The sequence below is a fragment of the Stegastes partitus genome, unplaced genomic scaffold, assembly GCF_000690725.1.
Source record: "Stegastes partitus isolate 25-593 unplaced genomic scaffold, Stegastes_partitus-1.0.2 Scaffold1238, whole genome shotgun sequence".
NCBI classification, from domain to species: domain Eukaryota; kingdom Metazoa; phylum Chordata; class Actinopteri; family Pomacentridae; genus Stegastes; species Stegastes partitus.
The window spans coordinates 110,490-130,419 of NW_007578969.1; the positions used below are offsets into that span (position 1 = coordinate 110,490).

General features: G+C 43.2%; 1 protein-coding gene across 2 annotated transcripts; it reads right to left on the minus strand.

The window, feature by feature from the left end:
• Positions 1-644: 644 nt before the first annotated feature.
• Positions 645-12,025, minus strand: nsfl1c (NSFL1 (p97) cofactor (p47)). Of its 2 annotated transcripts, none has more exons than XM_008297696.1 (9): positions 11,914-12,025; positions 9,288-9,388; positions 9,060-9,134; positions 5,981-6,146; positions 5,748-5,843; positions 4,394-4,503; positions 4,107-4,244; positions 2,416-2,586; positions 645-1,899 (listed from the first exon to the last, which is right to left on the minus strand). In XM_008297696.1, the coding sequence occupies exons 1-9, from the start codon at positions 12,013-12,015 to the stop codon at positions 1,737-1,739; spliced, it is 1,122 nt and encodes a 373-aa protein (XP_008295918.1). In that variant the 5' UTR covers positions 12,016-12,025; the 3' UTR covers positions 645-1,736. The 2 variants fall into 2 exon arrangements, with proteins under 2 accessions (XP_008295918.1, XP_008295917.1); XM_008297695.1 differs by having other exon boundaries at positions 9,060-9,137.
• Positions 12,026-19,930: the final 7,905 nt, after the last annotated feature.

Consider the following 19,930-nt stretch of genomic DNA (forward strand, 5'->3'; position numbering starts at 1 on the left):
AACCGTCCATCTATCAGCTCTTCCTACTTCATCCAGCAGAGGGCGACTTGGAGCTGCAGCCTGTTTAAGCTAACACTGGGCTACTACAAACAGACCATAAACTCTCACACCTGCAGCCTGTTTAGAATAACCTGTTAACCTACATGCATGTCTCTGGACTGTGGGAGGAACCCGGAGGACCCATGCAGACACTGGGAGAACATGCAATGACCAACAAGTACTTCCTGTGAGGCGCCAGTTTAAACCACTGCACCACAGAGCCGCTCAGGAAAACAAGTAAGATTTCCAAAATTAAGCAAATGTCCAAAGTTCACATAAATGCACTGATAATTAAATAATGAGAAAACACTGAAGACCAGCCTTTTCCCTCCTTCACTGTAAAATATCTAACAATGATGCAGCACATACACTGATAGAACTCTTTCCTTATTTAGATTTAATTTTTAAGCGGCACTTTCAAACCGATGCAGCTGCCTTTTTGTCAGAGGTTTTATATGCATGTCCATTTATCGGCTTTTCTAATGTGCGAACTACACATTGTGTCATGACAGTAAAGATGAATCTGCCTCGATCCAAAAGGTCGACATGATCGTTAAGAGTTCTCATTTAAAAATCCTCCTGAAATAAAAACACGAGACGGTGAGTTCTTTATACATCAACCATAAAATGGATTTATTTTACCAGAGGTCCAAACATAGTTCTGTGTTGCCCCAGGATGCATAGAAGATGTCAGTGTATCAGAGGAATTCAGATTCCACAACTACAAACCAGTGTTTACAATCTATGTGTTCTGTTGCTCAACCATTGGTTTGGTAATAAAGCCGTGTGTAACTGGTCGTCATGTTACACGATATCAAAATGCCACTGTCTAGCTGGGGACAAGCCTACAATCTGAAAAGGAAAAAAAAAAAAAGAAAGAAACAGAGGTGGTGGAGGGGCGGGGGAGAAGGCATTTTAAAAAAATAACTCCATCTTCATCTGAACAAAAGGGGGCAGGTGTTGGTTCTGGAGGTGGACAAAGGAGAGTAAGGCTACTGGTATAAGTTGGTTTGGAGAAAAAAAGAAAAGCCAGTGTTTCGTCACGTCGTCACACTTCTCTCTCTCCAGGAATAATAACAACATGTGGGGAGAAATGGAAAACGTGTACAAAACCACACCATCAACACGTACTTTTTTTTCTCATGGTTTGTGCTGTCGAGACAGAAACGAGGTGTGAATCTGCCGCTGCGTGGATCTGCTGAAGCCACAGAACCTGATCGTAAACGTAGCTGAAGGGCCGGATTAATAGACGTAAGGAGCGGGTTAATGGAGAGTAGAGGCGGTTTTAGCGAAACATCTCTGCAACCAAACTGCCGCTCAGAAAGCTGGACCTGGACTCATCGCAAAACCGCTGTTCAAGCAGCATCCGCAGGCTTTCCGAGAGGCTCCTAAAAGAACTCTGTTCCATTCTGGGAGGTTTTTAGTTTCCTTTTTAGCCCTCGTTGCCGTCTGCTACAGGCCACAGACGGGGAGGGTGAGAGTGGTGAGGGAGGGGGAGAGGGGAGGGGAGGGCAGGGGAGCAGAGCGTTACATTTCACTTTAGAAAAACAAAAAATCAGAAATTAGAAGTCCATACATAAGTCCGTGTTTTCTCCTCCCTCAGAAGGGGCAGCAGGTTTCTCGGGGCTGCAGTTGCTCAGCCTCACCACCGGGGAGAGGGGGGGAGTCGGGGGGGAGGAGGTCGGCCTCCCCCGCTCTCACTGTAGTCGCTGGACGATGACGGCGTTCAGGAGGTTGGCCTGCAGCAGCGTCTGGCCCTCGTCCGACAGCTCCTTGTTGGGGAAGGTGGTCATGAGGACGAACTCTCTGGCGGCCATGGCGGGCCGGGCGGCCACCACGAACTGCCGCAGGTCCGACACCCTGAGGGCCCAGCGGGACACGAGAGAGGGTTACGGAGGAAGCATGGATAACGTCAGGTTGCAAATATACTGTTTATGTAATCTGTAGTTGAGAGTTAATTTAAGTTGCATCCAATGTCTAACATCTAACGTCCAAATATCAGTTCTCTGCCTTTCTTGATCTGCAATAATCGGCATCCACTCAAGCCGTGACTAAACCTGAGGACTGTACAGAGCAAACGAGTCTGTCGGAAAGCCAAGAAATTTAATGCACCCAGGAGCTTGTAGACGGCTACAAAAGTGCCTCACTGAGGGACGGACGTCTAACCAAATATGAGCAGTGCTGTATGTATACTGTTGACCAGCAGGTTTTGTCATATTTCCAGAAAACTTTTAATAAATCTATAAGGGAACCAAATTGCATGATTGATTTCTTTCCATTTTAAAGCACTTGAACAAATACCTGCCCATCTCTCTTAAATAGCAAACAGAACTAACTCCAACGGACCAAGCTGCCAACGAGGAGCGAATCAGTCACCTGTGGGTATGGTTGAACTTCTGGACCAGCCTGCCGCCGTCGGCCAGCCGGATCTGAATGTTGGTGACGGGCTGCGAGGGGTCGACGGTCACCGAGGCGCTGGCCTGGGCCTCGTTGGCCGCCTGGACCTGCTGGGAGGTGGCTGGAGCTGAAACCAACTCTGGAGTGGCACTGGAGGGAGGAAACGTGAGTCTTTACTTCAGCTTGATGCTGAAAAATACATGTTGTGGAGCTGATGTGTAACAGTCAGGTGGTCTCACTCTGTTAACTGCCTTTAAACGCCTGATAGGATGTTACAGAACCACAATTTTCTAATATATAAAACATAAACTCTGGTCACTTTAAATGCTGCTGAGACATTAAAGATTTCGTGCAGATTAAATAACCGTTTATAAAATTCTAATTACACATGACTGCTGCTCTGTGGAAAGCAGCAGCTCAGATATAGGAATACATTCATGCCTTTATACAACTTACAGCTGACGACAGTAACAAAAGGTCCACAAACTGAACTCTGAATGTTGCAGCTATGCGACACCCCCACAACATATTTGATGTAATTTCTTTCCTCTTTTTTTTTCCCTCTCCCTGATTCTATTTACACTTTGTTTTAAAAGCTCTCATCCGCTCTCTGAAGTCTGAGCCCCCGTTTTTGTTTTATTTGGTCTCTTACAGTATAAAATTTTGCATAAAATAGTAAGATACAAGTAAATAATCATGTTTTTTGGTGCAACAATCAGTGCGCGCTGCCTTATGCGTTATGAGACGACGTAGTTCTTAGATACTGTAGACAGAATTAGTGTTTGCAAAAATGAAACCCCACAAAAAAGGATTCAAAAGAAATAACAAATGTACTGTACAGGTGTAGAATTTGCCCCATCAGCTGCAAAACCACACAGTTAAAGCCCGTCATATCCAACATCCCCACTGATAGAAAAATCAGGATATTTAAGACGGTAAATTTGTCATATTGTAAGTTTCCCTGGTGAGGAATTTAAAAAAAAAAAAAAAAAAGACTTAAGAAGTGTGAAGTCAATTTAAACCCACAGATACGTTGCCACTAGACGTACAACCTCCTGCAAACTCATACGACACAAATCTAAATCTACAAAACTATCGATGGCGTCTAAAGCAGGCCGAAATTTAGGACTTGCTAATACCTCCTACGGTCCGATTTAAGGAATTGAATTCAGGGAATTTAAGACTTTTCCAGACGTGCAGATTACTGTTTTTCCTGCTGAGCCTCCGTGTGATTAGTCACGAGCTGCTCTTAGAGATCTTCCACTGTGGGGTTAGTAGGACTAAGTAGCTTAATAACTGTAACTTACTGAAACGTACTCTTTGACAAAGAATGCACTCAGTCCACGCATTTTATATTTTATTTTTTTAAATGGTATGGCGATAGAGTTTAATCTACAGTGCACATGTGAATTTAAATGGATTGCTTTGTGATTTGGTTTGTTTCAGGTGCTGCTGATGTGTCATGATTTTACTGAATGAGCAGATAAAGCTGTGATTGTTACGGAAACATGCAGCTAAAGAGTCATAATAATAAATCCTGACTCAAAGTCAACACTGAGACTACAGATGATTAATGTTCATAAACAAGTAGAACTGGTTTCCTTGCATGTATTTAGAGCTGCTTCTGCAACAGAAACAACGTCGTGTGGCAGCAGCAGCATCGCTCTCACCTTCCCAGCTTCTGTCCTTCGCCTTCGAAGGCTTTGAAGGCCAACTTGGGTTTGGAGAAGTCCTCATCCCGGTGGTCCTCCATGTCCAGGTTGACCTGCCCGCCTCGAGACCGCTGCCTCAGCTCCAGAGGAATCTCCCTGCAAACGGGCGAACAGAGGGGCTGAATCACATCCATCAGGGCTTGTAACGAGTGCAGGAACATGAATCTTATCCCAACATGAACACGTTTACTCTGAGTGTTCAACCTCAAACATCTGTGAGCAACTCTGAGCTCAGCTGTTCTCACCCCCGTCTGATCGCCTCGAGGAAGTTGGCGTTTCCAGGATCGTTGTAGTTTCTGAGTTCACCGTTGTCCAGACTGAAACCCGTCTTCCACAGCTTCAGCACCACATGGACCTAAAACACACACACACACGTATAGATACAGTATAAACACACAACTGCTGCACTTGGAGGTCAGACGTTGTTCCTCTGCAGCTACGATCATAATAAAAAAGGTTTTACTCTTTTAAGTTGTCCTGTACTATAACTGTATGGGTTACAGGAAGTAGCCAGAGCCCCTCACCTGCCTTTATGTCAAACATTACTAACCCAACTTCGAGCAATCAAAATTATTATTTTTTTACTGCAATATAAAGTTCTGCACCCTGATGGAAACAGAACATGACGAGAAAGAGAGAACTAAAATAATATCTTCTGTACCGTATAACAGGTCATAAGGGCACGAATCATATAAAAGTTAAATTAAAGTTGAATTTCTCTGATTAAATAACTTAAAAAAATTTAAAAACATGGAATCAACATGTGCTCACAGACGTTTCAAATACTGGGAAAAAAAAAGGCTTTAAATACTATTAATATTTTACTAAACACATTTTTATTTCATAGCCCCTGATGTGACCGGGCTACGAGAGGCATCTCTGAGCATTAGCATTGTTTTTTATTTATATTTTTTATATGACTTTCATCACATAGAGGAGTCCTAAACGTTTGACTCTACGTCAGCATTGGTCCTTGATAGCGTGTTGACACATTTTGAACCCATTAAAAGCCTTTTTTAAATTTAAATTGTGTTATTAATCATTTTGTGTCATCACAGTAGAGCCATTTTATTTAGTTTACAGCTAAAAAAAAACACATTTATGTGTGCAAAACCTCTGTAATATATGGATAAACGACATATTTGATAAATACTTCGGACAGACAGCTGAGATATTCTGAGCTGCAGACTGGCTGTACTGGATTTGACTCACATTAGTGGCGTAGGGCACGTCTGAACTACGTTTAGTGCTAATATGCATTAATAATAATATTAATATGAACTATGCTCAGACCAAAACATTAGGACTCCTGAACTGAGGAGTAACACGTCTTTTAGCTTTGGGATGTTTTATGAATACACCAAAACATCGTCCCAGCTTTCTACCTGCAAAGTGTTGCATGATTTCACTCACAGAAGCAGGAATAGCTTCAGATTAATGATTAGTAAACCGACTGGAGGAGAATCAAACATTCCCCATCTGTTGCTCTGTCTGGTTTTATTGCCACAAACTCAACAGCTTTCTAGTGGCTGACATCTACTTCAGAGGAATCGACTAGTCAACAACGGCAGCGAAACAAGAAGCAGGATGTGAACTCACGTCCTGCTGGCTGTTGGAGGAATGCCTCTCTCCAGCCACGTAGGTCGACTCCTCCTCGGGAGCTGCTCCTAGCCTGTAACCTCCACCGACGAAGGCCTGGGAGACGACAAAAACACAACAAACGACAAGAGGATTATAAACATGAACTAATTATTTCTGTCTGACAGGAAATACGACAACAGAGAAGCAGAGACTAAAGCACATCAGCGTTGTTCTGATGGGCTTCACTGCACCTTGGCTTTGCTGGGTTCTCCTGGTCCTCTCCCAGTCCGGTCCAAAGGCACAGCTCCATGTTCTCTGGCCCCCTTGAACAGATCCTCCACCACTTCATTGGAGCTCTTCTTCTTGGGAGGCCCGACGATCTGCTGCCCGCTGCGCTCTGATCCCCCCGCAAAAAACCTGCCGGGGTGATGATAAAGATGGTTTTTACAATACAGATAACGCACAGTAAGCACTCTAAAGGTAGAAGCCACTAAAGGCTGCAATAAAAAGGTTCACTGTGAGATACGAGTCTAATAAACTCTGTAGGACTGTACATCATTAATTTTTATTATGAAACTGTTTTACTATTACATACAAAATCTGTGTAATATTTATACTTATGTCAACAATCTGAGCAACACCACTGGCATGTACAATACTGTGTTTCCTATAATTAGTATTTATGTCTTGGTTTATTTTTGCAGTACATTTCCTAAACTTTTGCACCATCTTTGCTGCTGTAATCCTGCAAATGTCCCCACTGTGGGATTATTTAGGGCCGATCTTATCTTATATTAAAACAATATACAAGCTTTGATCATAGTGTGGACACTTAAATGCACTGGAAGACCTCCAAAGAGGAGATCAAGCTCATGATAAAGCAGGTCTTGTCCAAGGATAACAGTACAACATGAAATGCACCATTTACAAATTGAGTGTGAGGTTAATTTGTGCGTATTTTACATCACAGTCTGACTGGTTTGTGTGTAGATGGAGACCATTGCAGCGGTCGAATTGTGGCGTTTACGTCCTCAAATTCAGATTTTGTCAAACGTCTTTGCACCTGAAATCAGTCACAGTACTGTTGTCATGTTTGTGCTTTAACCATGTTTCTCTCACATCTGACAGCCCCAAAAATCACACGTCTCCTCTCCCTTGTTTATATTTTTACTCTTCCATTTCTATAAAACTGGCTACCTGGTGACCTATGTGAAGCTCAGTGTACTCCAGGTAGATGCATGTGACCGGTTCGTCCAGATGCTGCTTTACAGACAAGATTCAAAGACTAACATCATTCCTGCTTTCAGAGGCTACACCTACATGTACCTCCACAAACATGCAGCCACAGACAAGCAAGCACAACAAGAGCTGTGGTTTGTGGTGCTTTGATGAGGAAGACAACATGAGGCAAGTTGAAAAAACGCTCAGATAACGTCTCTGTGTCAGCAGGACACAACTAACGAAGACATCTCTACCGCAGACCTCCTCCTCGCTGCCATCAAAGTGACTGAATACAGACAATTCCCAGAACAGTCTCATACTGAGTAATGAGACAAACACAGTTGATGTGGGAAACACGACTAAAGGACAACAAAGACTGACAACAGATCATCAATCTCGTGCTGCAGACATCGCTGGAAGAAATCCAACACTTACAAATGAAAACCTACGATGGGACTCCACTTAATCCTCAGAGCTTCAGTAGAAAGCAACTGGACGTCTATTTTAGGTTCTTGAAGACGTTTCACCTCTTACCCGAGAGGCTTCTTCAGCTCTGGTCTTCAAGAACCTAAAAAAAAGTACAGCTGCTTTCAACTGAAGCTCCCAGGATTACCATGACCTGGATGACTAAGAATCCACGCAGGTGAACTCCAGTTAAAAGCCTTGCCTCAACCATGAATCCAGCTTTCCAAACGCTATCGTAACCAGCTCCAGCTGAGTTTGTCACCTGGAATGGTTTTCAGGTAACAGGTAGGCCTTGTTACTGCCATCCAACTACTCTAGTAATCCACAGTACAACAAAAAACAACAACAAATCCAGGAAACAGACATTAGGCCAGCTCAAAGCTGGACCTCCAGAGAAGTGGAACGGATATAATGTGCATGTGTGGTACAGACTGTGAATCCAACATGGCTACCACAACAAACCTCCAGGCTCTGACCAAGACGCAGAGTCGGAGTGCAGCATCTGACCTCCACAATCACCCACCTAAACACAACTCAGAGAGGTTGGGAAGAGCTGGAGCGCAGAACAAGAGCCCAGCGTATGTGGGAACTCCAACACTGGAGAAGATCTCATGAAGCTGGTTGAGCAGAGGTGTTACCAGAGCAGAAGGAAGCTCCTATAAAGAATCTAAAATTGCCGTAAATCCAAATGTGGTACATAACAGCCCAAACCTTTGCCTGCTACTGTGCACTGAACGTCAGCACATTATTGACTTGGAGCTAAGTACTGAATCTACAGCGTAGATAAGAGACGAGATGATAAACACTATGAACAAGTCACCTGAGCCACATAATCAATATCACTCAGTCGATACCAGCGCTGCATTACATAACTCCTGTTATGCTATTTTACTGTCAGTCATCTGGCAGGAGGAGAACAAAAAACACACAAAGGAATGAAGCCTCAGTCCTATATTTATAGAATCTTGGTCAAATGATAATTGCAAGCTAACGAAGCGAAGTTTCTCACATAAAACTCCAGAGAGAAACCAAAACAAACTATTGAAATTCAGTAAATGTTCCACCAAACAGAACTAGGAGTAATGTAAATTATGCATGATCCCATAATTGGCTCTGGATTGAACAATTACTGTTCTTGAGCTCAGTTCGTTTTTATGGATGTAATAAAAATGCACTAAGAGCCCCCCACACAGTCCCTCAACAGCCAGTCCACTGCACTGCCCCGGCAGCAGAATCTGTTGATGCTGCAGAAAGCCACCGGTGAATGAGGTGAGACCAAAAATAGTTTGGTGCATTCTGGAATCACACCCACGAGGGGGGACTTTCACCATCCAGACACTGTGAGGCTGTATGGCTGTGAAAGGCAGCCATGATACAGCCTTTAACAAGACTCACAGCCACTTAGGAGAAGAACAAAGACCTTAAACAGCTGCTGCAACACAAACATCAGCTGGACGATGTCTTTCTGTTTTCTTACTTGCCCACTTTAATCTCTCTAAAGCTCTGAAGTGTCCTTGAGTACGACAGTGAATCCCAACCAGGGCCGTGAAAGCTTTTCTATATCAAATAGCCCCTTTATGACCTTATTGCTTCATCTGGCGGTTTCAAGTAAAGTGACACATTCATTAAAGATAAATAACTTACCTCTGGCCTTCCTCCTCATCACTCTCGTCCTCTGCCTCATGCATCAGATCTCTGAAGGAGGTTACTCTGGGCTGACTGCTGTGCACAAAGACGACGGTGTGTTTGATATGTTGTGTTACAGAATCACATCACGACAAACAAACACTGTTCTAGTATAAATATGACAGTGTATTTTCACCAGAACAAAGTGTGGTGGTAATAAAAGCTCTGGCGGGATGGAGACTCTACCTGGGCCCTGCAGACCGGGACACTGAGGAGCCTCCCTCAGGCTGAGGAAGCGTCACGATGTCGTCATCAGCGCCATCCTCAAAGAAACTGGCGAGCGCAAGCTGAGAGGAGGCAAAACAAATATGATAATGTGACATTGAAACCCTGACAGACAGCTCATAAATAAGTTATTATCTGACAAGTGGCAATTATTACTGGTGACTGTTTGGGCAACACCTCAGTCAAGAGCTACATTAACTCCCATTAATGTCTGAAGTTCCGGCATGTTCTCGTGTCAAGCACCAAGGAGGGTGTTGAAGAAATTTTTACTCATAGTCCTCATGTGAGGTTTGCTGTAGTGGGTGTTTATTAGTATTCCGGTATACGGTGGGCTCACCAACACAGAGCATGAGTCTGTGAAGGTGGACCGACCCTGAACATCTCCAGAGTCACACATTCATACTGTGAGTCAGAGGGTAGGGGGGCCTGTATGTAAATACAGAGGTGAATAGCAGCAAATTAACATACAGTTGCTAATCAAATGACCAGAGGTAAGGGGGGCAATGAACCACAGGGGATGAAATCGGAGTCTGGTGACCAGACGGGTGGTGGAGTCGGGGTTCTGATAGCATACAGTTGCTAATCAGATGGCAGGAAGTAAGGGGACAATGAACAACAGGGGGTGGAATCGGGGGTCTGTGGCAGGAGGAGGGAAAACACATGACAAAAGGTGATGAAATCAGGGGTCTGTGACCATCAAAATAAAAGAAAACGACTTTCTTCATCAAGGGCTATAATTCTGTATTTACACCACAGGACTGACTGATTTATTTTCTCTGTTTCTCCTGTAACGCTGGAAGTGCTGGTGGAGCAGAGGACATTCCAACTATATCTAACTTCTGGTTTCATTTTTGTAGTATTAGACTCCACAAACAGTGCGAGTAAGGGCTTCATTTTGCCGACAACACAACGTTTAACTTCACGGGTGTTGTGCCAAAAGAAAAGTGATTATCATCCAAAGAATGGCTGCTGTCGGTGGGACTGTGCACCTCCTGTTAAAGCTGTATTGCTCAGTTTATATGCATCTATAACTGCTTTATTACAATGTTAACTCGTAAATACACACTGTGGTGTCAGCAAAGGTATGCCTCTGTGAAACTTTACTGTTTCTTGTAAATGACTAATTGTGACAAATGTTAACGTCATAATCAGACATGTGTTATAGATGCTTTTAGGCAATATTATAATATTGCTCACAATGTTTTGGCTCTATGTCTTCGACATGTCAAACACTGTTATGTAGACTGTAATTAACATGATTCAGAGAAATAACCTCTTCTGCAGTTATCATATGAGCTATATTCTTGAAAATCTACCCATCAGGAATCACATCAAGTCATTCTGATGCACTAATAACTTCTCAGTCAGAATGCAGGAGCGACAATCACAATATGTGACTTGAGTTAGTCCTTTAAAGCTGTTTCAGCAGCTAAAAGGAACTGGACTGGTAATAATCCAGGGAACAGGACGGGTAAAGCAACGCAGAAACACAAGGATAATAGATCCTGTGGAGGCTAAATCACTTTTTGGCACGACACTGAGCCAAGAAGAGATCGCCTGTGAAAAACTGATGACTGTTTGCAGGAGGATTTATTCTCCTGTCTCCACGTTACTTTACCTGCTCTGTGTCCTTCATTACAAGCAATTTGGTTGTTTTTTTCCAAGTTGAAACCACTTTAAAAGACTGATTAAACTCATATAATGCAGTTTCCTACCTGCTAAACACTGACTGGAGGCCCAACATTGTGACTGAAATGTTATGAATGCACAAAAACTACTTCATTATATTCCTGACAGTTTTAAAGCAACGCCTCATAGAATATAGCTCATAGAATAATTGCAAAACACACACAAGAGTCTTTATTTTACATATAAATTACAGTTTAGTCTCCAAATATGACCAGGAGTATTAGACATACCAAACAGAAACAATGCTACACCTTTTCCTTTAGTCATCCTAACTGTCAGGCCTGATTACACAATAAACTTCTTACATTTCTTTGGTAGCATTTTTTCGTTTACAAGAAACGCCAAAGCTTCACTTTTGCTTTGACTGCATCCATAAAGTTCTTAGCATTTGCCCATTGTGACATTTGATCCAGATTAAAGCAGCTGTAGATGTATGTAAACTGCACACACTCGGTTTTTGGCAGAGATTTACTCTTTGGCACAACACCTGGACAGCCAGTGCCGCAGCACTACATGCTAGCTACTGTACTTTGCTGCGTTAACCAACATTAATCTGCTGTTATATGGTGACAAGCTAACGCTAGCTAGCACGGGTCAATGGACTCCCGGCAGAGCAACGTTAGCCAGAAATGAATCGTCAGCCTCCTTTGTAATAGGAGGACAACATTTCTTGTAATCGTGACTGAGTGGGCTAAGGGACCGGACAACGGCCCCGCTGTTGGTGACAGAAAGCGGCCGAGCCATTGTCAAAGGGTGACTTGCACAAATTACCGGCAACACAGGCTAACGTTAGCCGGCGAGCTATCCGTCTGACACATGTAATGTAGCCGCCGTTTCCTCCGGATCGTCCATCGTGAGGTCCAACTTGGCCCTGTGAAAAACACCAGGGAAGCCGTACCTGTAAATTCCAGCCGGCGGACTCCAGGAAAAACCGGGCCCTCTCCTCGTCCACATCAGTAACAGCGACGAACTCCCTCACTGACTCCTCTTGGCTCGCCATTTTGATTTGCTCCTTCGACGACTCGTCCGCTTCCACCTGAGGAAACAAGCAACAGATGATGGTTCCTCTTTGCTTTCTGACCGGGGACAGGAACGAAACACACACAATCAAGCGAAATAAAATAAAATAAACCAGATAACGCGCGTTTTAAAACAAGCTTGAATTTGTCTGTTGACAAAAGAGTGTAACTCTTAATTTTAATAGTTTTCATTGAAAACCACGATTAACTGCGCTGCAGTCCCAGCGCCGACCACTAGGTGTCAGCGTTGCACAGGTTACAGCATCAGGAGCAAAGGTGGTGAGTATTATATCACAGGGGAAAACATAGAAGGTGACTGGGTTCATGATCCACCACATTGTCCCTCCTCCTCATTTTGCAGTCATTTCTTGGATGGTAGTGACCGTTCTAATCCCTATATAGTATTAAAGTCATTTTATTGCTCTGAGGAAATCAAAAGAAGGACTTTAGAAGCATATGATGTAATAGCCTGACAGCACAAAATAAACCTCTGTGTTGTTTTTTGTTATAAGAATGAACATATACTAGCATTTCTGTACCGTTTATATTAGAACATAGGCTGTATGGAAGATTCATGTGCTATTAGCTTGCTGTAGCTAAATATCAGACTTCCATCCATCCATCCATTATCTATACACCGCTTAATCCTCATTAGGATCAGACTTCATGTTCAGCTAATAAAATTATACTATATTAGCTTGCTGTAGCGTTAGCTAACTAGTTGACTTTATGTTCAGCTAATAATGTTGTGCTACATTAGCTTGCTGTAGCATTAGCTAACTAGCTGATGTTGGGCTAAACTAATATTGTTATGCTATATTAGTTTGCTGGAGCCCGAGCTAACTCGCTGTCTTTATGTTCAGCTCATAATGTTTTGCTATTTTGGCTTGCCGTAGCACTAACTAACCAGCTGATGTTAGCGTAAACTAATAATGCTATGCTATATTAGTTTGCTGGACGACTAGCTAATTTCATGTTCACAAAATAATGTTATGCTGTTATAGCTTGCCGTAGCTCTAACTAACTAGCTGATGTTAGCTTAAGCGAATAAATGTACTGTTAGCTTGCCCTAGCACTAGCTAAATATCTGATGTTAGGTTAATAATGTTGTGCTATATTAGCACAAGTCTGTTTCTTTTTCAGTGCAAATATTGTATCTTTTTTTCATTCAATTGTATATTTTTTGTCATCTTGTGTATATACTTATTTTATTACTTAATTATTGTTATTTCCTAGTACTTCTTCTCTATATTTTTTTGGATGCTGCTGTGGCATGTAAATTTTCCCCAATAGGGGATCAATAAAAAATATTCTATTCTATATTGTAGCACAAGCTAGCTATTTTTCTGTATGTGTTATCTCACATTATTGTTGCAGTTAAATTCAGAGCAACATCAGCATGTGAGAGTGTCATTAATCTTATGCATGTGTAGCGGTTGTGTACGATCTTCTGCGTTGTGTGAAACACCAAATCCAGAACGCTCGTCCTTTGGCTCCAACCAGCCGTTTATTCATAACTTACAGGACACTGATAAGAGACACTGATGTTCGGTCTCACAGCCGTCACCACAATTATAAGCTCCGGGAGTTACTAAAACGAAGAAGAAGTTATTCAGCTAACTGTTAGCATCACGGGGATGGCTGGTAATTACGATCAAGCTAGCAGAGACCAGTAACCTGGTGTGCTGTTTTCCATAAAAAAGCCACTATTGTCACAGAAGCATTTGGACTATATTTTACCAAGTACACCACCGGTACAGGCCAGAAATGTACCACTAAAACAACCTTATTCATCATTTCACACAGAGCTTATTACTGACCCCTCAAGTCTGCAGGGGCCCAACATTGCATCCAGTCCCAGTGGGGAAATAAATCCATTATAAATAAGGCAAATAACTGTATTATGAAAAGAGATGGCAGGTGGAATCATTAACTCTGCTACACATGAATACGTTTGTATTGATAAAAGTGACTTGGAGGCTTCTTCCCTTTTATGCTTTATAATAACACAGCTGTAGTCTGGTATGATGTAATAACCCTCTAAAGATGTTCACTTAAGCATGCTTCTTGTGTACATATCTAATTTATATTCAAAAAAATCAATATTTAAAAAGACAGTAGACATTGTGTTTTAAGGGGGGAGGCGTCTTTTCTTGGTTTACATGTTTTATAAAAGAGACGATGGAAAGCCGGTTTAAAATCCGACCAGTTTCCTCCTGATGTGACACTTCTGTGGAAGAGCTTCTAATCCAGCTGTCTGATCCTAATCTGCACCTTATCGCTCTTTTCAGCTCCTATCTGCCGTTTACGTTCTTGTGCAAGTCCATCGCGAATCAGACGCTGACTGATTTGTGAAACATCTCACCTCTGACAGAACAGCTCCAGTCAAGGCGGGCCTCTGATTTCAGCGGGATAAGCAGATGGTGAGGACGTTCCCAGGGGAGATACCTTTAACGGCCCCGATAAGGTGGCTGCTGGCGGGCCGGTCAGATGGCACAAAGCAGTTCGTAGCAGACAGATTGGAAGCATCTTAATTGTTTCTGGGGGGAAAAGGGTAGATGAGGTTTTTTTTTTTTTTCATGCATTCTGCTTCTGGTTGTTTGATCTTCAAGGCTAATTAATCCGCAGCAAAGTGAAATGTTGTCACCTCACGAAGCACAACACCCCCATCGCTCCTTTACACAAAGATAAAAACAGAAAAAACACAGTGAGGAGGTTTAAGCAGGCGGTGATCATATATTGTTTCCCCTCTGGGATGTTTTTAGCTTCAGGGTTTGTCTGATGAGGCAACAGCACCCAGATACAGGGCAAGAGAGAGAGAGACAAAGAAGACAAGAGGCGCTTAAACCTACACACCCATGCATTAGGAGCAAAGAAAAGTGAGCGTTTGAGCTAAATAATGGAAGAAAACAAGCTCAGAATCAGGTGCTGTGCAGTTCTTGTGCTTGTTACGCTTGAATACACTCGATCTAAACCGCGCTTGAGCATCAAAATCATCAAAGTTTAGACAGAATGCTCTTTTGTAATGTCTTATTGTCACTGCACAGCCTTGAGGAAGAGCCACTTTGCGTCTCGCTGCACAAACTGTATGAGCATGTGACAAATAAAACCTCTTGAATATTGAAATGCTGCGAGCAGAGAGGACAAAGCGGCGACAGTCAGCTGTAACCCGCGTGACAGGCTGACATCCGTCGCCTCAGGAAACCCCCGAAGGCGCGTCTGTTGATGTATGTATGCATACTGTACGTGTGTTTACCTTCCCAGGAGAGCCGAGGCCGATGTTGTCCGAGTGTAGCCTTACCACGAGTGCACGGTTACAGAATGTCAGGAGCAGATGGTGGACACGGCAGCTGAGGTTAACTGGTCTGTCAATGCGGGGAGACAAGTGTCAGAAACATTACACAGAGACAAATAACCAGGGAAGGAATCAATGAACCTCACAGAGAGAAAGTGTATTAATGTGATTAACAATGGCTGCTGGGGGAAATACAGAGACGAGCTGTTGAGAAACTTCTTGCAGCTGCTGTTCAAAACACTCCTGTGTAGTTTATTGATAAGTTAGATTAGGGGATTGGTGAATACTTTTAGAACTGTGTCATCAGTTTGCTCAGACTGGAAGCTGCAGGAAACAGATTTGTGCCAAAGTTTAACGTTTTTGCTAATAAACAAGTTGTATGTAATTTGTTAAGTTTGCAGACAAGTTGTGGTATTTGGAGTGCTGCAGCTTTTCTTAATGACCAGCAGAAAGGCCACATTTCTTTTTCAATTTGTGTACAGATGAAACACAAAAGATGCAAAGTGTTCATTAAGGAGTTTCATCAGACCAGGTGTAGAGTAAACCAAGCTAGCTGCTTCATAATACTTCTGGTTTTCACACTAATCAAAGCTAATCGTCGCCTGTCTCCATCTCCACAGTGGTGTCAAGTCTCTCTACTAACTCTGGACGAGGAAACAAATGTGTATTTTCCAAAAAATATCAAACAATTTTACCAAAAGACTAATAAATAAAATATCTGTTTGGAAGCATTTTTCCCCCACAGGAGCTTGCAGGACATTTTATTGCTGCTTGAACCTTTGTGTGTATGTTTCGACCACAAGAACCATCCCTGAAGAACCTTTCTCATGAGCAGATTTCAGGAGGAAAAACGTTTCTCCTCCAGGTTTCTGACTGGCCCTGAAAAAACTGCAGTGTTTTCTGTCCTCCTGCCAGCTTACGACTCACGATACAGGCGAACATAACAAACCTCCATCGTTCTGTTTCTTAATGGTCATAGAATTGCAGTTACATTCAGGAAGTACGATTTGTTGTTTTGATGCGCTCTTAAGTTAACATTGCAGTCGCAGCTGTTGGATTTGATTATCTGCAGTGTCAAGCTGCCTGTTGTCTCTTTGATCCATCTCCACATACAGTATCAAAGTATTGTTGACAAAATATTTTCTAAAAAATATTCAAAAACCAGGACTGCAAGGTCGCTCAGTGGTTAGCATCGTTGTCTCGCAGCTAGAAGGTCGCCGGTTTGCGTCCTGGTGAGGACACCCGGGATCTTTCTGGGTGGAGTCTCCATGTTCTCCCCGTGCAGCGTGGGTTCTCTCCGGGTTCTCCGGCTTCCGCCCACAGTCCAGAAACATGTTGAGGTTAATTGGTGATTGTAAATTGTCCGTAGGTGTGAATGTGAGTGTGCTTGGTGTCTGTTTCTAAGTGTAGCCCTGTGATAGACTGGTTACCTGTCCAGGTGAACCTGCCTTCACCCTGAGTCAGCTGGGATAGACTCCAGCCCCCCATGACCCTCGTGAGGATTAAGGTGTGTATAGATAATGGATGGATTCAAAAACCAGGCTGGCTGTTGTCCCTGCTTCTAGTCTTTAGTTATGTCTAGCTGGTCTCTGCGTGCTATGTAAAGCAAACGAAGGAGGTTTTATTCTCATTTAACTCATGACAAGAAAAAAATAAGCTTATTTCCTAAAATACAAAACTTATCTTTTGCAGTATTTTATTAAATATTCCAAAACCGGGCGCCTGGTTAGCTCAGCGGGTAGGACGGGCGACCCACGTACAGGGGCTATAGTCCCCGATGTAGCGGCCGTGGTTTGATTCCAGCCAGTGGCTCATTTGCTGCATGTCATTCCCCCACTCTCCTCCCCACATTTCTCTGTCTATCTTTCACTTTCAACTATCATTAAAGGTGGAAAAGCCCCCCAAAAATAAATCTTTAAATATTCCAACACCTGGCAAACTATCTAACTATCTCCTAGCGCTGTCTCCACACATCCAGTAAACAACAACAACAACAACAGCAACAACAAACAGATTAGCTTTTTTTCTTCTGCTTCTATTCTTTCTGCTAATTTTTTCTAAACGTGCAAAACATTTTAGACCAAATATTACAGTTGGTGTGTGTTTTTTGTTCTCGCCAAGAAATGCCGATAAATCCACACACCTGTATGCCAGATAGACACACAAACACATGTATTTATATATAAATAAAGACAGATACTGGAGCAGATCGTCTGGCTGTAGTATTCAGACCATCTGACCTTTTGAACTTTGCCATCAGAAGACACAAACACCCCCCTGCTGTAAGATACCTCACTGAGCCCGGCTCTGTAATTTAACCTTGAGTAGCCTTCAGGAGGTCAATAACCAGCAGAGCGACGTGAAAGCCGGGTGAAATGACAGCTCGTAAAGGCGACGCTGTTGGACGGGGTTGATTAGGACATGCATCCATAAACCCAGAGGCCCGAGAACATCCCTCCACCTCCGTGTCAGCCACCCCTCTAAATCACACACACACAAGCTCTGCAATTATCTTACTCGTCTTTCTCGCCTCAGGCGCTGGTGCCACGTCGTAAAGAGCATCAGTGAGGACTCCTGACAGTCAACCAGTGAACGGTGAGTCTCGCTGTTTCAGGAAAGCACCTAGTCTTCTGATTGACGGGCACTTTGGAGAAAGTTTTAGGATGGTGCATTTTGGACGATGAAATTGCCCAAATTATAGCTCGACTTAAATATCAAACTACAATTTGCTGTCTTGTTCGTCCTGGTCCTGCTGCAGGAGGCAGGGTGATATATCTCCTTCCTCTCCAGCAGGCAGCAGCTAATAGTGGAAATGCTCTCTGAGGGGTCAAGGCCTTGTGTTCAGTTAACTGCCCTGCTAAAGGTCAAGAGAAACACAAAGAACTTGTTCCTGCAGAGAGGAATCCTACAACAAAGACCTGCACGTGATGTATAGCAAGAGTGAAGTTGGGGGTAAATCATGTAATAAATAACACATTCGGCATTCGTTCCTAATCCAGTTGGTTTTCTGTGTTGCCAAATACAATACAGACACAGCTTCAGCAGCGTTTCTCAGAGAGCAGGTAATCCATCGTTAGTTTCTAGCCAGCAGGCTGCTACGATCCCTTTGTAACAAGAAACAGGAGGATTTTCGGACCCTCGTGCTATAACACCCGCCCTCCTTGTATCGATGTCATCACCGGTGGTGGTTTGGTCCATGAAAGCTCAAATGCATTCACAGCATTGCGTCGGTATTTTCCCCTTTAGGAGAAACTTTTGAGACCAGCAGACAGACATTGTTAGAAATCCAGGTGAAGTCAGCTCCAACAATGGCCGCCCTGAGGCTCCCTGTCAATCAGCAGCCTCATCATAATCACAAACTGTCAGAGTGGGTTCTTAGGATCTGGTTGACATGAAACCGCCGAGACGCTCGTTACGTCATTCGTTGATGAGTCGGGAGCACAATCTGTGGTGTTTGCAGGAACGAAAGCGTTGCCATCAGGTAGCGTTAGAAACAAGATGGAAGCTTTTTATTGTTTAAGATGAACTCCTGATGTGAAAAGTGAACTACATAGTGAGCTGGATGAATGCAAAATTAAAAGTCCTGCATTCAAAAAGATGCTCTGGAAGTTTCCTTGCAAACAAACAAGAAGTTAACTTGTGTTCAGTGTTTCTTACAGCACTGGAAAAAGTCAACATCTGAGTGTTTTAAAACTTCCATTGTTTACATTCATGCTAAGCAGTCTTTGTCTTTACTGTTGTTTGCACATTGCTGCACTTTTTTTGCACGTGAACATCACCCTTAAGACAAAAAACGAATTACTTTAAAAGCTAAACTTGACTTTCCATCAGTCTGACTCAGCTTCATGTCTAAATGAGCATTTTTCTAACTTTTCCAACACAATTGGCACAAATTTAAATTGCTTCCAGACTTGATGAGCAACATGACTCAAGAGGAACAAGAAGAAACCCTAGTGTTGCTTTTTATCTGCTCGACATGTCATCGATAACTTCACTCGTACGGAAGCCCAAAGTGCCCAAAAAGCCCTGCAGGTGAACGTAATAATCACGTTGCACCGTTGTCAAAGCTCTGCAGAGAAAAATGCTGCTGTAGGCAAACAATATCTTCATTCTCCATCATCACTGCGTTTTCCCCTGAGCTTGCATGGGCAGGGCGGATATCCACGCGGTATCATCATCTCCAGTTTTCTCTGTTTTCGCTGCTGCCCGTGAGGCTGCACAGTGTTTGCAGGAGAAACATTCGGGTATCAACAGGAAGAAGGAAAGAGGAAGGCCCTTATTATCTCCATTATACTGTTAGTTTTGCCTCTATCTCAACGGGCGCTTCCCTGCACGTGCACATGCTTGAGAACTGTCTCCAAAAAAAAAAAAAATCCAAAACCGGAGCCAGTTCCATTTTTATCTCCATGGCAGCAGACAATCACCTGATACAGTTGGCAGAACCGGGTCTGCGGGGACCCGACAGAAGCCACTGACCTACATATGACAGGAGCAGATCCAGCGCATTAGATTAAATGATGTGCATATTGTAGGCGATCACAGAGTGTATAGATCATCGTATGGCAGCGGGGAGGTCGCGCTGAGTCTGGCTGCAGGCGCTA